A 24,825-nucleotide genomic window follows, 5' to 3' on the forward strand; every position below is an offset into this window, starting at 1 on the left:
CTCTTCAAAGGTAAAGATGAAGATATGATTTGGTTTACATCTATTGAAAAATTGCTGGCAAAGAGGGTTAAGATGTTGCTTGTTAATAAGTTAACAGCTACCAGGAGGTTCAACTAAAATTAATATGACATGTTAAAAGAGGTCCATGAGTTCTAAATACATCTGTCTTTGGAGTGTACCTTAGTTTAAAAACGTAGTTCTTGTATCAGTCTGAATAGCATGCATCACCCCAAACAAACTGGGAGTGAAAAAGTCTAGTCTGTGTAACTGTTAATAACAACAATAACAATAATGCATATGCTTAATATTATATTTAGACATTCTACAACAGAAAACATATCAATTATAAAACACCGTTTTAAAAACATACTCTAAATCAAACATTTGAGCAGTATCTGAAAGCATCTCTGAACTTCTATATCCTTTTAAATATAAAAAAACAGAGCCTGTGTCAATTAGTATCCCAATAAGCCATCTCGGTCTGGCTAGATTTATTTGGGATAAGCTGAGTTTTCACTCTCTAACAAAGGTTCTTTATTCTCCAGTGTTGCAATATAAAAGCACATGGGAGATGAACAGATTCCATATCCATCAGTTCCTCACAAGATTGTGCCTAAAATGAGAATACTGCATTGCTTCATTTTATATTCCTTCTGTTAACAACAATAGTTTCATTTGCATATCAGAAAAAGTTAAAGAAACTACTCGTCATCATCTGAATTTCTAATAATCTCTAATGAAGAAGAGATTCAGTCAGTAATGATGCATATATTAGTCTCAGAGCCATTTACCAAGCCATTTACCATTTACCAGAACAAAAATTTTACTTTTTAACACATTAAAATCTAATGCATATATCCAAAATATGAAGCCCTTGTAAATTATGAAAACTCTATAAAATCCTTAATTTTCTTTTTTTCTTTTTCTTCTTCTTTCTTTTTAAAAGGTTCCTTTCAAAATAAATCAAAGGGGATATTTCATCAACAGTTAAGATCAAGTTATTCTTTCTCTTCTTCAGAAGCATGTTTTTTTTTTTCCTTTCTTCTTTTGTTACACACTTGGCAAAAGATTTCAAACATATTCATGACTTCCCCAGGAAATTAATTCACATATTCACAATGCTGACTTCCCCCATCTTAAGAATTAAATGAATTACTGAAATATGTAGGTGAATTGTTCATTTCTTTGTCTGCCTTTGGCAGTGAAAGATGGTGAAGTACTGAAAAGGGGGTTTGCTGACCCCTTGTACCTATGGTAAAACCTTCTGGTGAAGGAACAAGAGAGGACAGTCCCACAGCCAAGAGGTCGAGGACTCGCTGCTATTCTGCCACAGGAACATGGCTGGGAGGAATAAAGTGATGGATATGCATCCAGTTTAAAAAAAAAACACAACAGTATTTCCATGCCTAAAGGCAGCAAATACAGACTTCTATTACTTAAGAAATTTAAAATGTACTAAGTGCTTAAAAATAACTTAGGAGTAGGGTACCACTAAAGTTTTAAAGCTATACTACACTTATTTGCCTGGGTATTGATGGCTTGCATTTATCTCGGCTATATATTGCTTAAACCATCTTAATGAGGAATTTTAATATTGACAACAGTACTACATGGATATATTATTTACTTTTCAGTAATTATAGTTATTCATGATTCTTTCTAACTTGTAAAAATAATCTGTACATTTCTCTCAATCTGGGGTGATTTTTTAAAATTATTTTTAGTTAAATTTTAACTCTCTTTTATATAATGCTGCATTTGTGCACTATGAACTTGTGAGACAAAAATTGCTGAAAGCATGTTTCTGTTGTAATTAAAATACAAACATTTTCATATATTCCACTAAACAGAAGACTGTTTGACATGGATAAAGCCTTCACTAAAAGGAAAATATTTAAAGTTCTGATTTCAGAGGAAAAAATATCATCCATACATTTTAAACATCTCATCAAAGCCAGAGAGGCAACTTATGTAAGGAGTTACATGTCGTGTAGGAGTCCCTTCAGGGTCAGGACTACAGCCAGACTAAAGTACTGGGTTTAAATTCTCCTGAAATTTGAGGAAAGTTGAGTCATAATCAAATTTAGATAAGGATTTCATCTTTAAAGATGAAAGAAGTTTCTCAAGTTGAACTACTAAAAATTCTAGCATTCTGGGAAAGAGTGCTCAGCTAGATCTATCCCAGCTCTGCAGTTCAGGTTTCAGCTCTGGCAAAGAGAAAATAAGCAAGTAAAGAAATACAAAAATACAAGAAAATACATTGTGTTTTCCCCTGATTTCCATGGTTTTGCAAGTATGGAAGTTTCAGTTTCTGAAATAAGAAATAAACCTGTACACTAGTAACCTCCTCAGAGTTTGCTTCAAGAGCATCTTGTAACACACTACAAGTTCTCCACAATGATATTCCAGTAGTTGTTTTTATATTAATAGGTATACTAAAACATTTCTTTCACATACAAAAACATGTGTGTAAAATATACATATTTTTATTTTATTGATAACCAAATTCAATATAAGTGCTGGTCTTTGTGCTGACTAAAGCAGATTTGGAAGAAGCCATACATGCACCATGGATTTTCTTGACACCCCCACAACTGAGAAATCTTTACTGTTGTTTTCTAGCTGTCTGGTACGTTCAGCAGATCTTAGATTTTTCTGTATTTCTGACAATGCCCCCACAGTATAGAGAAATAAATTAGAAGGTTTTTCATACCTTTGGTTGGAGATTTGGATGAAGTAGCACATACCCATTAGGATCAATTGCAAAATAGTATCCGTTTGGACAAAGCTGAAAGAAAAAAAAATGAAGTTTAACATTCTAAGGTTTTAGAGGAATAAAGAATTAATTGTTTCCCAGCAATTGCCACATTAGGAAAATACATTCCCTCAGGCATCATGAAATACATGAGGTATTAACATACAGAAGGTAATTTCTCAGTAATTACTCTGTTAGAACCATCAACTTGGAGAACAATTTGGGCTGACGGGACCACTGGAGGTCACCTGGTACCACCCTTCACTGATAGCAGAGCTAACTTCAAAAGAAAATCCAACTTCAAATTTGGATTAGGTTTCAAAAGGTCTTTGAATGCCTCCAATGGCAATTTCACCATCTCGCTGGGCAATGTGCTGCAGTGTTTAACCACCCTCACAATGATTTTGGGGTTTGTTTGTTTGTTTTTTCCTTATTTCCAGCTGAAATTTCTGTTGCCACAACTATGTCAATTGCCTCTTGTCTTTTGCTATGAACCTTCAAGAACTGTCAAGGTCCATCATTCCTATAACTCTCATTAGGTAACCCTTCAGGTTTCTTTTTCAGTCTGGACAAACCCAGCTCTTTCAGCTTCTCCCCCAACCACTTGGTCAACTTAGTGGCTCTGTGCTGGACTCTGTCCAGAGTTTCTGTGTATTTCTAGTAATAAGGAGGTCAAAGTTGGCCCCAGTATTCCCAATGCAGGTGTTGGTTGCACAGCTGGCCTGCTTTACTGCAAGCACACACTGCTAACTTCTGTTCAGCTTGTCCTCCACTAAGACCCCAGGCTCTTTCCTGCCTTTTGAGGCATTCTGTCCCAGACTGTACTGTGGCATGGGATTATTCCATTCTAGATGCAGGACTTTGCATTTGCCTTTGGTCAAATTCGTGATGTTCCTTTGCTTCCTCAGCTGCTGTTTTCAACAGTACTAGCTATTTTCTTAGAAATTCCCCAGTTAGAAGTCTAAATATATAAATCAATCCTACTGAGAAGGGTACAGACAGATATGTATATTAAATAACTCTTCTATAAAGAACTGTCCTATATAAATGCTAAGTATTATTAGCTGAAATGATTATGTACTCTACACTGGCATAAGAACCAAACACTCAACTAAACAGCTGTGCCATAAGCTACAGGAAATAATGACTTGGAATATATCCCCCAATGTAAAAGCTGGCTTTTACAGAAGCATCCTGATGGACAGTTCACACAGAAGCACATATATGGCTGGAGAGAAAACCATCAGAAAATCTACAACAATGGAAAAGAGTATATAAAAGAAGCCTGCTGGTATTTTGACTTGTATCCAGTCGTTGCTGTATGACTTATGAAAGAACATGCAAAGAAATCAGGCATAAATCTTACATAAAGAGAAACCACCAACGCAAGTAACTTACCGTAAATCGGGGTGTGAGTTTTTTTATGTCCTCCAAAGAGACATCAACACCCATTACTCCAAGAATCAGCTGATTCTGGCAAGATTCCAAAATGTTAGAATATGTTTGGCATATGTAAAATGCAGAATAAATGCAACAGTCAGTGAATTCTGATTTTGCCTTCATCTCATTTGACAGATACTACTATTTTTTAAATAATATCCAAGTTCTTTACAATAGCATTCAATAAATTTAGAATTTAGTGTAGAACATGAAAACTTTTTTATGAAGGTGAATATTGATGCTTTCTTCAATGAATAAACAATAAATGGTGGTAACAAAACAGGTGAAATCAAAAGTGATGCATTAATATTGCCAATGATGTAGATGCTAAATTACTAACACTAATATAGACCTACTATCACATGCATAGGTTGAGAAATTCCTAAGAGCCCAAAAACAATTGACCTCTTTTGGCAATGGCATAATGATGAATGAAAACAACAACAAAAACAATAATCCATGACTACAACAAACATCAGCATTTGAAATCAGGGACTCAGGTGCTACATTTACTTTACTTGTAATTTATTTTCCTGCTACAGAAAGGGTGGTAGTCATTTACATGGTACCACCTAACTCCTTTCTCCATATTAAATAAATTTGGAATATGTATTGGAAGACACACCTTGCAGTGTGTAACCTGAAAGTCATGTAGAGACCTAAGTCAAGCAGTTTCAGGTTTTCCTCTTGTTCCATCCAGGTTCTATGTACTAAACCATGACTGTCTTACTTCTTAGAAAGACATTCTTTGATAAGTCTCTCACTTTGCAACATCTCTTACTTTGCAACTGGACTCAGTGAATTATGAAATCTTTCATTTTGGTTTGGTTTTAAAGGGAAACTAAGAGAACTACTCTGAAAGTAAATAAAGGAAACAGATGTGATCCAATTCATATCTATTCCTTCTGAGTCTATTTAATATCTGAGAAACTGAATCAAAGAATAACTTGCCTAAACTTCTGCATATTTTGACCTGAATGAACATGAATATCACACCAAATAGACAGTATTTTACCACACACTGTAAAGCGTGTTTTAGGTCTGATTTTAAAAAAGCAACATTTGATTTTGTGAAAAGGACATAAATTAATTCCCTACCAGACTGTAATAGGGATAGGGAGTTGTATTTATTTAATACTTAGATTTTAAGTACACTGTGCTATTTTCTATTATTATTACAAACAACTCATTTAAAGTCTCTACATCATTGCATTTTACCTTGAAATGTCATAGCTTCACAGACTTCTTATAAATATATCTGAGTTTCCTTTCTTAAAACAGGCTGAATAATGTCATCATATACTCCCCATCTATTGAACACTTAATACATCCCCACTGCCTCCACGTAACAGAGATAGTTCAAGGGATGTCATATCCTGACACTCAGAACTACAAAAAGGGTGATCTGCATTTTCTTGTTCCCAGGAGGTTATCAGGCAACTAGAGATGACCCCTTTGTTTCTGATGGAGGACACAAACTGTAGAAAGCTCTATGGAAATACACATTTTTCAAGGAGTCTGGCATTAAATTTAACACAAATAACTGTTGTGGGGTTTTTTGCTGTTTGCAGTTGGTTGGTTTGTTTGTTTTTCATTTGAGCAACAGCTTACTCTTTTGTCATTTTGTTCCTTTGTTAGATTGAAGACAGGTAGAGTTCCTGTAATCACAAGGCCCAGCTCCTAGAAAATAATCACATACAGAGGGGAGAAAAATAGTCTTTAGTTAAGTAACAATTATCGAACTATAATATATTAGAACAATCCAGCCAAACACTAAATTAGGGCACTGAGTTTTAGCTTGAAAAAAAGAGAAGAAACTAATACCACTTCATTGATTTTATGCACAGAAAGTTAAAATTACATTTTTTTGTGTCCATGTGTTAGTGAGAACAATAGATTACTTTTTAAATATATATATGGTATGCAACAATTTAAGACTTGATAGTTTAATAAAAAATAAATGTTATGAAAACATGTTTACAGCTACAGTTCCCACTATACTAAAAACTCTAGATAGTACGGACAAAAAAAAAGAACAGAAAACAAAAAATAAAAGGAGAAAGCAAAACCAAACTCAGAGATAGTAAATAGGTAGGCAACAAATACATCCAGATAAAATCAGTAGAAAAATCCAAGAGGTAACACTACTACTTTCATACCATTGCTACCTTTCAGTAGCTTGCAATAACATCTATCATCAGTTCTGCAAAATCACATTGACTCTTCTGGTACTGAGGCAAGGAGTTTACACTTATTTGGGAAGATATAAGAAATCTGGCTTTTTACAACTTAGACTGAAAACAGGATCCAGAAAACTATACATTTAGGTAGCCTGAAAGGATCTGTTTTCCATCTGAAATTGTCCACAGGCAGATTTCGACCTTTTTTTTTTTCTAATGTCGGTTTTTAATTTCAAATTTCCACCCCCTCCACAGACGCTTACTCCTTCCAAGTAAGAAATCGTATCTCTTCTCTGTCTTTGTTTCATTAGAAAAAAATAAGCTAAAATACTTCACTAAACCACTCCCATGAAATCAGTTCTCCATTTTCCCAGTCTAGTAGCACCTTTTTGAAGTTTAAACCATCCTTCATGAACTTAAGTTTGTGTATAAAATGAAAGGTGATGAGATCAGAGTTAGTTACATTACAACAAGCAAGATTAAGAGAAGGAGAAATGAACATTTTAGGAGAATAAGAGAACTAAGAAATGGAGATTAATCAGAAAGAAAGAGAGAGGAGCATATTTTTAGAAGTGGCATCGAAGAGACATATAACGAAACAGGAAGGAAATGTGTGGTGGGTAACACCACCTCTCCCCCAAAAAATGTACAGTTAGAGAGGATAATAACTGTGAATAAATTACAACTAAATGGTAAACTTAAAAGTATCTGAAAATTCTGAGAATATATTGCAGAAAGTGATGCCAGAGTAATACCATAACAGAACCTAAAGGAACAGGGCAAAAAAAGAGCTGTGAGCTGCTACAAATACATCAAATTATTACAAGCAGTCTTCAAAGACAGCACCAAATGAAAGTACCTCTTTAGGATTTCATAAACTGAACTTAAGCTCAGTTCAAATGTGGCCTCAAGTATGAATAATAAACTTTGCATTATTTTAGCCTTAGCCCCAAACCAGCTTCTGCACAGTAAGAGAAAAAAGATGGGACAAAGTCTGGTGAGGCCCAAGCAGGAGAAGGATGAGCCCCACAGGAGAGAATTGCTTTAGGGAATTTAAGGTAAAGAACCAGTATGACAAATGAGTCCCAATCCCTGCTAAAACCAAGAATCCAGAAAAGGCTCCAGAGTGGATTAGATAGACCCGTGCCTTTATGGTCGTATCTGTGATGAGTAGGCCCACAAATTTCAGTTTATCTTGGATTTGTATTCACTTAAAAAATATATTATTTAAAAGAACATGTCATACTTTTTATATATTTATATGTCTGCATACACACAAATACCTATATACACAGATAATTACTGATACACATGAATGCAGAAAAGTTTGAATGAAAGACTTGAACGAACCTACTGAAAATATAAAACAATACAACAGAACTCTGCAGGTATCACTCATTTCACTTAATTAAAGAGATCCCTTTCTATCATTAGTTACAAGTTTAGATCTGGATTTGAAACAGAATATGTACAGAACTTATGAACTTTCCTTATAACATCCTTTGTGTTTCCAGCAAGTACCTAAATAGTATCCAAGAAAACATGGTTAATGAACTTCTGGCCACTGAAATTCCAAAGAAAAACTGTTTCCTTTATGTCATGCTCAGTGTTATGCTGAGCTGATACAAATTTAACAGCAATGCTGAGTGATGGTCAGAAATGAATTTTGACATGATTTTCAATGACCATGTGAACTTGTCTAAATACATGATTTCAGATGACCACTTTGTAGTAATTTTTGCCTAGATAAGAGTTCCTCGGAAGAAGGGTATGTAGACCAATGGATTAGATTGCTGCTAATAATACTTTGCATTTCATAGTTTCCTGAATATGTTTGTTTTACAAGACTGAAGTGATAAATTCAGCTGTAAGCATTCCACGTATCTCTGTTTATTTCTCCATCATACACACTGTCCAAATAAAGTAATCATTACCTTAAGCAAGCAAGTAATTACAGTATCTATGATAGTTTAGAGATCAGAGTTAAAAATCTGTGCAAACACCCAATAACATCGACAGTTTTCTGTCTGGAATACTTAAAAAAAAAAAAAAGAAATATAAACAAAATAGAAGCCCACCTCAGGGACACGACCTCTAGTGCAACACAGGTACAACACTGGAAATCTATTTTATTCTGTTTTTGTTTTGTTAATTTCAGGATGGCAATGGCCTACACTTAAGGATAAACTGCTTTTCTCTGTTAAAATTCAGGACACTTAAGAGGATACTAGGTGCAAGTAATGACCAACACGTTAGAAATAGCTTTTAAGAAAATTACTGTATTGAAGTGTATAGATGCTGGAAATGTAAGAATATTATGTTTGGAACTGTAGGAAATTAAGTCCTTAGGTCTGTGGAAAACGGACCCCGATAGCTACTGATTTGATAAGTTTCTCTCTTTACTTGAGATAAATACAGATCATACCAGAGCATCCAGATAGACGTTTGTCCATTGGACTTGTTTGGCTTTCTCTCCAGCTAAAACCATTGGTCTTCCCAAAACATCCAGATATTCCTGCCAAAAAGTGTAATAAACTAATCAGAAGGCAGTTATTAGAGCAAGTCCAGAAAGAGCATAAAAAATAAACAATAATGAAATAAAACAATGAAAAGACAAACAAAAAAAAGGTCAAATTTCCCAACTAATACAGCAGCAGTATTTAATTATTTATTTAAAATTATACTACCCAACAATTTCGTCTTCAGTTTGCAGTATTTACTGCCAAGGCAGTTCCTGTATTTCAGTTACATGGACCTTACATATCCATAACCACTGCTCTCTTTCCACAAAGTGGGAATTACAACTATTTCAGTTCCAAAATTAATTGCTAATGACATAATTAAATTACAAGCAGATTGCAGAACCTTCAACCCAGAAGAGAGAGTGGGAGACGGAGGTTGAGTACTGTAGCAGCGCCTACAGCAAGAACTTGCATAACTTCTATTGAAACAAAAAAGTCAGAGTTTTAAAACCTAATAACTCCTGCCTTCCTTCAGTCACGAAGTACAGCTAAAGCTGGTGAGCTTATGAGATGTCTAACTTCTGGTCTGGTTTGGGAGCGGATGCAGTCAAACTTCTTTCACTCTTCAACCTTGTCTATTTTTCTGATCATATTAGGGATATTTTTTTGCCAGACACTATCTGGAAGAGTTTAACAGAATCAAAGGACTCTTACTCAAGCCAATAAAGGACACATTTTCTGCCAAAAAATGTTATGCTTGGCTTTGGAAGGACAAAGAAGTGCTGTGATATTTCTCTGCTTTTCTCGACATGTGTGTACATGGACTTTCAGACAACTGAAAAGAATACCTGCTCATCTACATCATCAGTTTGGATCACACCATAAAATTCCAGGGTCCTGTGCCCTTGATTATCAACATACATGGCTGCTAAATCTATCCTGCATCCTTTTTGAACAAAAGATGCTGTGTCCCTCCCAGCCTGGCTGGATCAATCCAGGAACCTCTCCCATGAGCAGGATTGTACCAGGTCACTGTTTCTGTAGTAGGACTGTGCCCTCACACACATCCACAGCCTTCTCCGCCTGGTACAAACCCTTAGGATAATGCTGTATGTACGGCAGGAGCCAGACTATAAATGTCTACACAGGCTACAAAAAATTACTGGGTTTATAGAACTTTCTAAAAAAAAAATCATTGCTGTGTTTCAGGATAAAAGAGGGACCCTGTAAGGTCAGGGGGAAAACTGAGCCCAAAACATAATCCTTGTGCAGAGAAGGTCTGCAGGACACAGATCTCTCCAAAGGCTCTGCTGTGTGCACATGATCAACCTGCTTCAGCCAGCAGGACTGGTACCCATGCAAGCTGCTCTGGGCCAGCTGGCCAAGGAAGGATCACAAGGATCACATTGTAAATTGGCTCACTGAAACAACTAAAAATAAATAAATACGTTAGAGTACTTCAACAGAATAGTACTTCATATGCAAAAGAAAGTCTTAGTTTTTCTCTGTATTCTAGTGTAATGTATCACAAAATTCAATTGATTCAAACAGATGTGAAATTAAACAAACTTAAGAACAGAAATTACTCCACTTCTTCGTGATACAATTGTATCTGCATTTGGCCAACACACTTACCTGGGTGTTTATTCTTATGGCTCCGATAGATGGAATTTCATAATAATAACCTAAAATTTGGAACAGAAATAATGTAATCTTACTATAATACAGTAATTTCATTTAGTTTGTAATTTCTAATTTATTTTTATAAAAATTATTACATATCAGTGGAATATTTTTTTAGTACATGCCATCACACATGGCCACACATGATGGGTCCCCATGCCATATAGGCCAAGCTAGTTACTCTAAAGCATTGAGAATATGAAATGTGTATCTTTGTTGCTTTTAAGGCTGAGATAGTGTGCTGAATTTGTACTGCTGAATTCCCAGTTACTCTGATGTGCAAGTATACTTAATGGTCATTTTAATACTCTATGACAACAGTATAATTATATGCTGAATACATATAGGAATTCAAGTATAGCTTCAGTCTGCCACAACAGAGAAGTTCAGAGTTGTAGAAGAGACACAAAAATCAAGCTTGTATTTCTTCTAACTAGACATCAGAAATGTCTTCATTCATCATTGACTATATCACTTATTGGTTCGAATTAAAAATATTGCCCATATGAACCAATAAGACTGAAAAGACAAGTACTTTCAGACAGACATCCAGTTTCAGAGCAAACAAATTTTAAGTCAAATTGCAAGGGACTAAGGAGGACTGGAGAGGTAAGAGTACCAAAGTTAGTCACCTACTTTACTGTAAGCAATGCATGACTTGATAATAGATTGAAACTTTTAATTAAGGAAAATTTAAACAAAACCTTGCTGCTTTGGCTATGCAAACAAATAATCACATCCATTTTGGACAGAAGATTATGATCATTTTGCCTCGATAATAAGATGACACAGGTGGTTATGCTTTAAGCCAACTGGTCCTCATTTGTTGTAAAACAATGGACTTCACTACACGTGGTATTTTGAGATACAAAGACGTTAGTTAAACATCCCCATTCAAAAGAACAAATGTTGATTTTCTGTAATTATCCAACGATACAATCTGCTCTTCATGAAGGTGCAGTATCTTCTGCATAACTCACCAGCATACTGAGAGATTCACGAGCCTATGGTATGTATGCTATTCATACAGCCTATGGATTCTTCTATATAATTATTTTTTTTTTCTGTGTCTATATCTTTCTCTTTCATTCTTATCTTCAGCTTATGTTATTCTCATGCCCATAATCATATCTTCTCCTTCCCCAGCAGCCTTAATTTCCAAGGCCCTTTGTAATCTATCCCACCTCTAACTTCTTGCTTCTTACTGATCCTTAAAATATATCTGTATTTTCAGGCAAGCCTGGCAATTTCTCTGTTTAAAATATTAAACAATATTGTTTGATAATTGCTCTATAGTCTATTTATCTGTATTCATCTCTTACCTCTTGTTCTCTTACCTCTTGTTACCTCTTGTCTCAAATACTGCAAGGTATTTGAGACACCCCTTTCTCACATTCTTTTAAGATATTTCTGACCACATTTTTCAATTAGGAGAAGCATTTTAGTTCCTCACTTTTACCTTTTTTGCCTTTTTTTTTTCCCCTACATAAAGAGATCAGGAAAAGCAAACAAACAAACCAACCCACCCGAACCAAAGAGATGTAACACGCTCTTAGAAGCTAAGAAATAACAGCAAGAATAATTTTGATGTTTTCATCAAAAAAGGGAAAAATAATGCAAGTCATCTGGTTCCTTGTAAGTTTTGGAGAAAAACAGAAAGAAACCCAACCAGCCAACTAACCAAACAAAAAATCCCTTTGTCCAGACCCTTTAATATAAAACAGCTTTGCTTAATTTCTTATCTGTCATCAGTTCCATCTTTTCATAGATGGCTGTTACAACAAGAATTCTCAAAACTGAACCATAATATCTTAGTTTCATTATTACAAAAAGCACTGTGATATTTGTCTTATAATTTAAAGTTTTAAAGTAACCAGAAATAAATATGCAGGCTTATTTTTTATATACACATATATGCACACACACATTAATTCATCAAATAACTTTCTTGAACTATAATTTTTAGAAAATAAAAAAAAAGATATTGCCTATCCAAGTCTTTAGCAAACAATAGTTTCAAATGAAAACACGGTACCTTTATTTTCACAGGCCATCCACTGTATGGGTCCTTTGTCGTAATTATGTTGACCAACAGAAAATGTGAACACACGTACCTATGCAAGTTGAAAAGCAATGCATATAATGTAACTATTTGTCATTAATTAGGTGTGAGTCTCAAGTTAAAAAGACTTTTTTTTTTCCTACATTTGGACAGAAAAAGAAAACTGTGAATTTTCCTTTTTTTTTTTTTTTAATCACGTAATAGATACACTTTTATTATGATATTTTATGTATTCTTATTGTTTGGTCCATGAAGTAGAACTCAGGAAGAATGTTCTCTCATACATCTTTTATACTTTAAAGCTATTCCATTGGTTACTGTCCTGTTTTTTGGTCCTAGGGTGGTAATGATAACTCTTCAGGTTTTCTTAAATTAATTGACATAATCTCCTATCCGTATTAGATGCTCAAAAGGAATTAAAATGAGTATATGCATGGCAGTAGAATTCAAAGCAATGCAAACCAGGGCTTTTTAAGATATAAAATAATTTGAGGAAAAGAAGATATTTTCAGATAGTACAAAAAACAAATTATCATTTTGCTCAGACTTTTATTCTTTTTCATTGAAAGCCACTGAATTAGTTCAACAGAGTTCCATAAAGGCTTAAGCTTTTGATATTTCACTTTAAGCTCTTGATACTCATTAAAGCTATATGTTTTATAAGTATAATTCTATTCTATTTAACCAATGCAACTTCAACCTATCTCAGTAACTGAGAGGAGCCATGGCTTCAGAAGAACTCAACAAATTCTATCAAAGTTTTAGACTAAAAGCAGGATTCTCAGCTGAAAGAATTTTCCATGTGAACTCTCTGATTTGAATAAGAAAATTATGAGAAAAATTAGTATTGCTGTACGCAAATTAAAAATCCTACAAGACACATAGAAAAATCACAAATGTGTTTTAGATTCTGGCTGATATTTTGCTACAAAGCTGGGTGTTTCTAGAAAAGGTGGGAAAAATACTTTCCCAACAGTTTTAATAAGCTCTTCTCTGCTCGCATGTCCCTCTGAAGGAATGTCCAAGGACCAGACTCTTTGCTTTTCAGGCATTTCTTTCTTTTTGGATGTTTAACTTTACCGCTTCACTTTACAAATCACAGATTACAACATGAAATCAGAATATGAACACCTTTCTGTGGAACTTAATAGCGACATTTAAAAATAAAACATAATACAATTAATTTACATGCAGGCTATAACTGAGTAATAAGTAAGTTTTTCTTTAAATAATATTCTGAATATAAAATGGCAGATACTCCTTGTAAACTACTGCTCATTGCTAAGTTTTAAAAGTATTATCTATGCTAACAATAAGATTATTTAGCACATTCAACTATTACCTAAACCTTTATTCATCAAATAAGCAACAATAATTGTGTGACATAATCAGAGTTTATATATTAACCAAAAGCTGTAGCAATAGCTCCAAATCATCAGTCAGCAGGTAGCAATTGAAGAAACTTTATTAATGTTGACCCCTATATGCAAGGAGGGAGAACAAAGTTTTGTGCTTGATGTCATTTTTAATTAACAATACATTTTGATATGCTTTATCCATGCAAACCCTTTGTTTCTGCAGTTAAAAGCAGAATTAAAACAAGTACACTACTGCACGGAATGCTGATTGAGATTCTTGGGCTTTTTTAAATACAGACAAAAATTGACATTTTTCAATAAAACTAATAAGACTACACCATATAAGATCATTTCTCAGTAATCAGTCAAGCCACTTATAGTTCTAGTTACCCAGACATGTATGGGAATGACTGTACATGTGTGATGGTCAAATTTTGTTCTCGTAGTTCATATGGAGAGAGAGATAGCTGAAAAATATCTTCTATTACCTTGAAAATAACAGTATTGATAGTGCAAACATGACTTCACCTGATATGTCATCACCTCATTTGTTAATACTACATCATGTTGTAAATTCGAGTTACATTTGCCATCCTCTGTTTGTTCTTGACCTCGTTTACAAGATGTCAGATATAACTCTTACAGTAGATCTTTCTGTTTCTATTTGATTACCATCTATTTTTCCCAAGCTGAATATCACAATGTTATTTTCTATTGGTATCTCTCAGCTCACAAGGTTCCTATCTACTATACTCCTCTTTTCTTTTTTGGACTCACGACTTGTCCCAGTTTGGTGTCCACTAAACAGTTGATTCAGATTACATTCTTCTCAAAAATTACATGGCAATAAGAGAACCTCCATTGAAAGTCACTAGTTAGATAGTTGAGTGACCTGATGTCTCTTTTGGATTAAGAGTAACTAATTATGTTGAGACAGTCTCATGTGCGTTTGTGTGCGTATAAAACACAAGTCAATTAGACTGGACTGTCTAGCATTTGATCTCAAATCTAAAAATGAAACACTGCATTGGATTCAAGTTCCAAAATGGTATGTAATTTAGAGAAAAAAAAGTAGCACATTAAATCTGCAACTAATCTATAAAGAATTTAGAATTTAAATTATTGACAACAAGCAGAGGACAATATAGCTGATTTACTGTTCCTTGGATAATTAACAGAGATAAAGAGCAGCAATGAAAATTGGAGTTTTTAATTGTTACTTGGTTTGGCAAGAGGGTGGAACATTCAAAAGAGTAAAAGAGTTTTCTTTTTCCTATTCTCTCATCTGGAATTGAGTAGAATGACAGACCAGCTGGAAAAATGAGTCAGCAAGTCAAATTAAACAAGCCAATTTTAGCAAAAAAACATGCTCTGCACTAACATTTTCTCTGACAGGACACAGAGTCAGCCAGAAAACTGAGATGCATCTGTCTATACCTCTTCCTTGTAGACATCTGTCCAAAGAAGACAAAAGGTGCTTAAACTAGAAAAGACAGATTTAATTACATTTAATAGAGAATTTATGCTCTTGGAGCAACTCAGTCAGACACAATGGATATGAGCACCTCTCCCTTCGCCTGTCCCTCCTTTCAAGTTTGCTTTCAACCGAGAGAATTTCTGAGTAGAAGCAAACTGCCAAGTACTCTTTGATCCCAAGGAGTTGTTTTCCATCACCACTGAGCCCTGGTTCTTTCTTCTCTGTAGCCTCTTAGGCTCTGCACACACTGCAGGTCCCTGGCTCCTTTTGCTATGACTCTTGCTCTCTACCATCCACACCAGCAGATGGACACTTCTGTCCCCCAAACCATTTCCCATGGAAAGGGCAACCTTGCCTCTATACAGAGGAGATCCATTTATTCTCTTCATAAATAAACAGAACTTTCCAATCAGTAAAAAACAACAGAAGATTCAGAAAAGAAAGTAGGAGCTGTCATGCTTCCTAATTTTCAATGGGATTATTCAAAGTAAAGTCCTACTAGAAAATTTGTAGCCTTAGAATGGAGAAGAAATAGAGATAGGCACCAGCATGCTCTGCCATCCTGGTCAGATACAGTACTGAAATCTAAGAGTCCTGATTTGTACTAGTGAGAGTTCAAGTCCAAAACTGTGTCAGTCCTGTCAGGAATATATAATTTGCTGCTAACAGGTAGCTAGTTCTCTGTATTTTTCAGATTCTGAAACTAATCTTGGGGACAGAACACAACATCTTTTATTCTTTTTATTATTCATTTACAGCATATAGTAGAGACATATACTTATTAATAAGCAAAACAAGTACAAAATTAATGTAAGGACAGGCGAGGAGTGGCACAGGCTGCCTGGAGAGCTTGTGAAGTCTGCGTCCTCCGGGGTTTTAAAGCCCAAACTAGATAAAGCCCTGAATAACCTGGCTTGATCTTATTCCTGATATTGGACTAGAGATCTCCTGAGGTCCCTTGCAATGTGACTTACCCTAGGAACCTATGAAGGGCATCAAAGAAAAACAAGCAAAACTCCAACTCCCGATCAGAAGAAGTACCAGACAAAAAAGAAAGCTGCAGAAAATAGATGAAGTGCTGTATTGAAGAAAATACTGTTCCCTAATTATATAATTAATTTTAATTTATTTTTTTATTTCTGTCTAGCAGAAAAAGCTCATAAAAATCAAGGTGAATAGAAGGATTCTGACTGCTACAGATATTAGGGGATAATGACGCTCAAGAGAGTTGTGATAAAAATGAAGAGCTACCCATGAAAAGGCTGCTTTCCCTGCAGATCTCAGTCACTCTTTACCTATCTTATTTCATAATTTTGCTATTGGAATAAAATAAAGATTAAATTAGACTCTTCCTTTGGGTGTATCACGGTATGAGTATTACAGAAAATTCACAGCTTAAGTGAAGTTGATTCAAAGTGGTAACTAAGCACAAAAATCACCCTTGCTGCTTATACCACTGCATGTATGCATAGGCAATCTGCGTGAGTCTGTGACAGTCCGAGAAACGGCAGCTGCTCTGCAAGTGGTTCAGAGTGGATGAAAAAGCATATTTCTTGACAGACAAATTACTTGTCTTGAATTTTGTGCTGCTGCAATGAGAGAGCTCTCAATAGCCATTTCTGTGCATCTCTTAATTAGTGTGTTTAGGAGGAGATTAACCAATCTTTGCAATCAGATATCAAGATTAATAAGATAATTTACCAAATACAATTTATTCACCAAGCTACATGTAGGCAAGAGGAATTCCATAATTTTATGTCTATCATGTAAAAATAGCAAGACTGCATCTTTCTCTACCACTAGATAAACAAAATTACTGAGATAAAAATTGATCTCATCTAATTCTGCAACTGCAGTGTTCGTAATGACAATATGATTTCACAGTATTTTAATCTGGCCTTTATAAGTGCAGGTAAATATTTACAGATAATCTCTTTTACTATAGACAAAGAGAAGCTGTGATAAAGGAGAATAAATAATTCAGTATTTCCAGAATGAACCAGGAAATTATTTTTCTCACTAATGTGTTTATGAGCTATCAGATATGATGAAAAATTGTTTGTAGTTTATATTTAATAGGTACACTTCTGAAATAAGAGGACAACCTATCAAGCCTACTTTTCTGAACAAAATCATAAAACTGCTTTTCAATATCCTACTATGCATCCTGTCTTCTAAATCTACTGCAAGCAGAGGCTTTAAACCACTTAATCATTTTGGTACTTTTCTGACCATAGCTCTTGATTTATGTGGTTTTCAAGCTGCCACAGTTAAAACTGTGATTGCCTTTTATCCCTTACTGTCTTCACATCTTCGGGCAGAAATCTGAAAACGATTTTGGATTCTGCTACAGACTGAGACCAGAAGGCATTCATGAACAATTTGAATGAAAAACATAACTTCAGAGGATGATCAGAAAACCCTGTGCACTAATTAGGATACTACCTAGGATTAGCCAAGTGGAGGCACCAAGAACAGAGTTTCACCTAAGTTCTGGTCCATAGTCTGTCATGCTGAACTGTTGGATTCAGGACTTCTATGGACACATTCCTGATCCTGTTAGGTTGCATCTATAAAAGAGCGGGTTTTTTCTTTGTTTGTTTGTTTGTTTTTTGTTGTTGTTTTGGTTGTTTGTTTTGTTTTTCTCCTAAAAAACAAAGGGAGAAAAGAAATACAAACTCTGTATATAGCAGGAGGGATGAGACTCACAATGATGTGCTAGAGGGAAGTTTTTGGATCCCTTAGGCTGTCTTTATGCAGTAAATAAAATGAGACATAACCCATTTTCTTTCTCAGGCTATGAGGGCAAGCGGCACAGCATGGCTCACATTTCTATAGCTAAATTATGTTGCTTTCTTCCCTCCCTGTCCTCTCCCCCCCATATTGGGTGATCTCTTTATAAAATCACCTGGGAACAGGCCCTGGCCCATGCTATCCCCTGCACTGAACCCAAACGTTGTTCAAAAGTGTTGATTGCCACAGGTCAAGAACCATACTGTTGGGTCTGTTAAACAATTAAACCATATGGATAATTGTGGACATTTCCCCAGCCTTCACCCTGGCCTTGGATCATTTATTAGTATGGATGCAACTGTTTGATCCACTTATAAGAGTAAAGCTGGTTTTCTCATGACAGACTGAGCAAGACTCACCCTTTTCAATATGACTGTGGCAGTGGTGCCTCCACCTTCTAAATGATAATTTAATGTTCACACAAAAGAGGTCTGAGTTTACGTTTCTCAGTTGGACCAAATGCATCACTTTCACTGCTCTGAACACGAGGCTCTAGAGAGTTCAGAAGTTGGAGATTTCAGTTTTTGTCTGTATCTCTTAGGTTGCTCACACATTTTGCCCTTAACAGCAACTGGGAAAACCAGAGAAGAACTAAGCAGCAGGATATGAAGCCTAGTCATGGGCTAAGGTTGTGAAGTCTTAAAGGTCTACAACTAAAAACATGGAATTCACAATTTTATGACAAATTAGGAAATATCAAGAAGGCATGATACACCAACTGAAATATATCAGCTCTTAGTTTCGATATTTCTGGCTGCATTAGGATCTATTTCTTGCTGTGAGTACTGTCCAAAAATATGTGTAGACTTGGGAAAATTGGGGAGAAAAATATACAGGGGAAACAATAAAAATTTAACTCTCAAATATTAAGATGCAAAGATAATGTTAGGCTGGACATCTTTGAATTTATAGACATGAAGAAAATATGAATACGTTTGATAAAACACCTACTTAAATGTTTTCATAATTGACCCTCTATGCAAGGCATGTAACTATGCAAGTAATCCCCTTGATGTCAATGGAAAAATGCTTTAATTGAGGCACATGTTTAAAGACTAATTGAGCAGGTCCTTGGAACTGCTTTTCTAGACACTTATCCACAATGAATTATTTCTTCCAGGTTTTCCATGTATATTTGCAGTCTTCTCTATCATTAATATCTTTCATTCACTACAATTCAACCTCAAACTTTAAGCTGCAATGATAAGTTATGAATTCACAGTCTAATTATAGTCTGTGTAATTACAGTCTAATAAAGAAAATAAATAATTACATTCTCAAAATTAGCTCACATCACAATCGAATGTTAATCCTTCTGTCTTAAAATAAAAGAAAAATTAAGTTTGTTACATATTAGGAGATTATTGGAGGATCTCATTTGCTTTGGATATGATTCTATACTGTTACTATTGGGAAAATAGATCCAAGAGCTCTGATGTGTGATATAGTTATAAGCAATTATTCTACAAAAATAACTAAAAACTGAGGATTATACCTTACGCTTTCATAGCATATGCATACAACGAAAGCTGCATGTTCACTGAAGTCTTTAAAGTGAAAGCCATGAATCCATGAAATGTGTTTTGAGAATTGCAAAATGTTTCAAAAATTAAAAGAGTCGTTTCAGCCAGCTTTCTTTGTTTCCTCAGAAAGAAAAAATGTCAGCATGAAAATGGGGGTATTTTCTAGTGCTGAGGTTGAAAACACCATTATGGTTATCATATTGAAAAAAATCAGAACTAACACTCTCACAAAAGCAAAAAGAACCCAACCAATTCAGTGACACTGTTCTACATCTTCGTAGTGCCACCTTGTGGGACTGCAGCAACTCATTCCTTGCTCACGAAAAGGCCAGAATGTGGTGCCCCTTCCTCTTCTACTCTATAGCTAGAAGTATGAAGGTAAAAATCCCCTGCTGATACCCACTAATCTACCTCTGCTAAACTGGTTATAATTAGATAAACGGATTGCTGATCATGTGGTCTAAATCTTTCCCTCATTTGGACTTAATCTTTGATGAGTCAGAAGTATCACACAAGTAAAAGTGGAATTATTGCATTCTGTATGCTCACAATAACTTCATGTAGGAATGGTGAAGATTTTAATCTCAACATTTTCTAGGTGTAAGTGTAAACCAGTTCTGGTTTGTTACCTTTTTATAGGATTAGTCTCAAGAACAGCAGTTAGAAAGAGAAAAGACATGCTTTCAAAAACACTGGTAGGACTTCACAATGATGTGCTCAAAGTTAAGTTTGAGAGTCAATCTGGCTGTGTCTGTCCTACCAAAAACTGGGCCTTGGCCCACTCTCCAGCCTTCTGAGCAACTATGGCAGCAGATTGCACATTCATGCACAAAAGCTGAACCTTCGCTCCTTTCGTCTTCCATCTTCCTTGCTGCCCCGGGAGCAGCCCTGGCACCTTGTCTGGGAGTGCACCAGTTGGCAAAGACTGAAAACCTCCCAGGTTTTACTAGCACTTAAAACATACAACAGATTGCAGGACAGTGGCCATGCTCATGCCTTGGCTCCATGCAACTTACTAATATAAATGGTGCTTTAAGTCAGATTACTAAGTCTCTGTCAGAGTGTAACGCAGTTGCTGTATGTTCAGCTCACCCTGCTGGAAGGCAGAGATGGATTTTATCTGAAAAACCCCAAAATAGTCCTCAGGTAGCCTTCTGTGATGCAGATTTGTGGCTGTAGCTGTGGCTCAAAGGATGCTGGCACACTGGTTGCTTCTCCTGGGATTTCCACAGAAAGTGTCATCCTCTCCAGACCACCCCACACCACCTCGGAAATAAGTGTAAAGCACTCAGTTTGGATTGATGGCTTTTCCAGCCACTCATCCTGTCTCCCAGTCTTCAGATGAAGAAATTACACTGTAACCTTATTAATAATTCAGCTGATTAACGTTTTACTTTGACTATCTGTTTTACTCAGTTGATCTGTTTTCTTCCTTGGTCATGTTAATAATAGAGTTTCTTTGTTGAAATAAAACCCAACTGAATTTCTCCTTTTCCCTAAGCTGCTTCTCTGACACTCAGCATTTAGCATTCCCTGGAGAAAAACTAAGTTTTTGCTGAGAGTTCGTTGTAAATTGGGTGGTTCATATCAGGAGTCAGACAAAGTAGTTGACAAAGGAATTCCCTCTGTAGTCTGGATTAAAAACATTTTGGGTGTTTCTTTGATAGTCAAAATATTTGGAGGAAGCTGAGCAGCTGGAAAGGGCTAGAATAATTAAAGAGATGTTTACTGTTCATATTGTGACACAAAGCCTTCTTTCTTTTTATTTTTGTACTCCCTCCATTTTTTTACTCTAATTATTCAAGTGTGTATAGCATGGAAAACACTGACTGAAAGTAAATGGTTGCAAATGCCTAACAGTTGTATTAAAAGAGGGAAAAGCATGGGGAGAAAAGGAAGGACCATTGAAAATTCTCATTTCCAGCAGAACCCATTTACAGGAAATCTTCCTCTCTGGAACTATCAGTTATAAAAAGTTCACGTCCAATTTTACAGAGGCCTGATCTTCACAGGAACATGAGAAATCTAAATGAAAACAATTTAGAGAACCTGAAAAAGGGTATGCCAGCTAAACAGGTGAAGGGACTTTTGTCCATGTTCATGTGCTATTTCTTGGACATTGACCTGGGAACAGAACAGTATCCTCAGATCACCTTAAAAGAGGAAGATTTAGGTATGAAAATGCTTCAAGTTTAGTTCCCTTTCCTTTTTTTAGGAGGGAAAAACATTAATAACTACTGGGTAACAAAATGGAAACTCAGCACTGCCATATCAGACTGTGCTCAGGGCAACCTCACCTTGCCTGTGTTTGTGGGCAAGATCTTCCATCAGTGACCCAAGCGGGCAGTGCTGATGCCTCTTGTCACCAATTGGCAAATGTCCCAGTGTGGCTGAAAGACCGAGTCTTATGTGCCATCAAATCATAGAGACCATCCTTCACAGTTAGCAATTAATGCATCACTGTGCATGCTCACAGATTGTCCTTCTTGCCAAAATGCACCTGAAATCTCAAGATTATCTATGAGAAACATTGTGTATAGAGATTTATACATACCATCTCTCCTATGGATGGTTTAAAAAGAAAAAAAAATCATTAGACACTTCACTCCTATACTGAATGATACTTATTTTTATTTCTTTTGTAATCAGGTAAATAAACTAAATAGTCAGGAAAAAAAGAAGTATTACTCCTACATGCAATCCACAGGTAAAACAACCTGGGGGGTTGTCTATAGCCCTGGTGCGTTTCACAGTTTGTAACAGAGTTTTCTTGGTAAAACTAGATGTACATTTTGCTTTCCCTCTGGCTGAAAGAGCAGAGACAATGTATTATTGTTGAATATTGTTGAATCACCATTTAGATGACAAGATTTAAGCCATTTTTCAGTCTATAATGTACGTGAATTTTAATAATCTTTCCCAAACTCTGCCTTTTAATTGAAAAGCCTTACAGCCTTATAAATATGCTTCTTATAGATATGCTTATTACAGACAAAATATTGCCTTAGAGGGTTTTGACTTTGTCTTTGTTTTTCCTTCCAGATAAAATAGCATCTACAGACAAAATTTGCAACAGAAATCATTCAGGTTATCGTTGCTTTTCCTGTCTACGTGTAGGACTGAGAATATGATATGACCAGTCTGCATTATACAATTCATTACCTGCAAAGACATGGCTTCATCAAATCATGTGTAAATAAGCCTAATTCTTTGTTGTTAAAAAGATTCATTTAATTAAATTCTGGATTATTAAAAAATGCATTTGCAGGTTGCACTCCAGGTTCTTTGGTCAGTATGGATTAAATGTCTTTTTCATGTGACTAACAGTAAGATTATGAAGCACAGAATTCCCACACCTAAGCCTCAGCAAACACTGAATACATCATTTTGAATTTGATACAAGGCTAACACGAATACGAATTCAACTAATATTACTGACTTCAAATAGAAGCTGAATATAGAAACAGAGGAATGGAGACGCATAATAGGCTAAGTATACAAAAAACTTCATAAGGGGGCTGATTCTGTTCTGAAAAATAACAGACTTTTTTCCCCTCCTCTGTTTTTTAGTAATGAGACTTATTAAAATGTTTGTGAAAACCTCAAGAGAAAATAATTAAAAGCTCAAACTTGAATGTCATCTTCCATAACCATGCAAGTACAAGTTTCATTTTTCTATTAAAGACATTGTATTCTGTACAGCACATTCAAGTCTCTATATTAAATTCTATGCTGCATAGCGCAATATATTAAAGAATGTGACTGTGATTTCCTGGAGATACGACAGAGCAGGTTTTGCCTTTTCTTTTAGACTAATCAGGATTTTGAGTTCAAGTAACTTTCTAAGTAGAGACTGTAGTATTTTCTGTTTGTTTCTCACCAGAATACTCATCCCTTACTTGAAAGATTAATTTTTTCTTGCTTTTTGTTAAAAACAAAATATGTTTTGCAAATGCCATATAAAAATAATTAATTACACATAATAATTCTTACTCTTGATAAGATTTCTCAGACAGTGCTCTCTCATCTCAGGTACTGATGTTCTTTCCTAAAAAGCAACCCTTCCTTACAGTGTCTGCAGCAACGTCTCATATTTTACATTTAAGTTGCACGGGGTTTCTACTTGCTTAAGTGAAGTTTACAGTACACCTGTCCTTGTGTTTTCTCATTGTCCACTTCATATCCCTTTCCTCTGTTATGCTTCTTGAATATATAAGCTTACATTTCTCGTTATCTGAATGGATTGTAACTTTGTTTCTTGAAATTTTCGTTTCCTTCTTAACCTGTTATCTGTTTCTGCTACTGCAAGCATAGAGCTTGTGTTCCCATCTGCTTATTTCAGCTGTTACCTTATTCTCATGCCTACTAGAAAAATTCCCATTCTGTTACTCCTTCCTTTGAACCCTAGTATAAAGTCTCCTACGTATTTCTGCAAATCTTTTCTTTTCAAAGACCTGAAACAATTCCAATCACTAAGGGACTAGTTCTCAACCAATGCTCAACACCTATCTATCAGTTTACCTGAGCAGCATTAACAAATTAAGATTACTATCAAGTTTTAGAGTTACTTAATAATAGGTTATTATTTTAAAAAATATATATTCATTTGTGCTAGCTGTATTACATTACTTACTGTATTAAGTGGACAAAATCTGCAGTTTGTTTCCAGAAAGATGCACTTTTATACCGATGTTATAAAGCTAACATTTGGAAAACTCCAGACTCCGTGAATACACAAATGTCAGAATTGTGACTATATAATAAGTAACTTTATAGAAAAACCTCTCTAATCTTCATAATTGTATTTTTTTCTTGTGTCCACCTTTGCTTCTCTATCTGCAGAACACTACTCTTAACTTCTAAACTTTCTCCATTCTTATCTTTTAAAATGAGTGGGATTTGCAAGTCTCTCTTACATGGCACTTATAGCAGAACAACTTGCAGCTTCTCTGTCTACTACTGCACTCATTACTGTCAGTTTTTTGAAATATACTTATAGCTCTTCCTTCAATAAACACCAGAAGCATACAAAAATTATTTATAACTTTAATAATATAGGTTCATGTGGATAAAGCATTATGATGGAAGGCAC

The 24,825-nt window shown here is 35.3% G+C and overlaps 1 protein-coding gene across 12 annotated transcripts in view; it reads right to left on the minus strand.

Annotated features, from left to right (window-relative positions):
- The window catches only part of CACNA2D1 (calcium voltage-gated channel auxiliary subunit alpha2delta 1), a 394,769-nt gene that overhangs the window by 45,402 nt on the left and 324,542 nt on the right, over positions 1–24,825 (minus strand). For 10 of the 12 annotated variants that reach the window (XM_065049199.1, XM_065049200.1, XM_065049198.1 and 7 more), the window contains exons 13-18: positions 12,556–12,634; positions 10,473–10,522; positions 8,801–8,890; positions 5,807–5,875; positions 4,154–4,228; positions 2,714–2,788 (exon numbers count right to left, since the gene is read on the minus strand). In XM_065049199.1, coding sequence (XP_064905271.1) covers positions 2,714–2,788; positions 4,154–4,228; positions 5,807–5,875; positions 8,801–8,890; positions 10,473–10,522; positions 12,556–12,634 — 438 coding nt within the window. Of the gene's footprint in view, positions 1–173; positions 268–906; positions 2,208–2,713; positions 2,789–4,153; positions 4,229–5,806; positions 5,876–8,800; positions 8,891–10,472; positions 10,523–12,555; positions 12,635–24,825 lie in introns of those variants that run through there. The other 2 variants (XM_065049201.1, XM_065049204.1) reach the window with 2 other exon arrangements.

The sequence above is a fragment of the Columba livia genome, chromosome 1 (assembly GCF_036013475.1).
Source record: "Columba livia isolate bColLiv1 breed racing homer chromosome 1, bColLiv1.pat.W.v2, whole genome shotgun sequence".
Taxonomy (NCBI): domain Eukaryota; kingdom Metazoa; phylum Chordata; class Aves; order Columbiformes; family Columbidae; genus Columba; species Columba livia.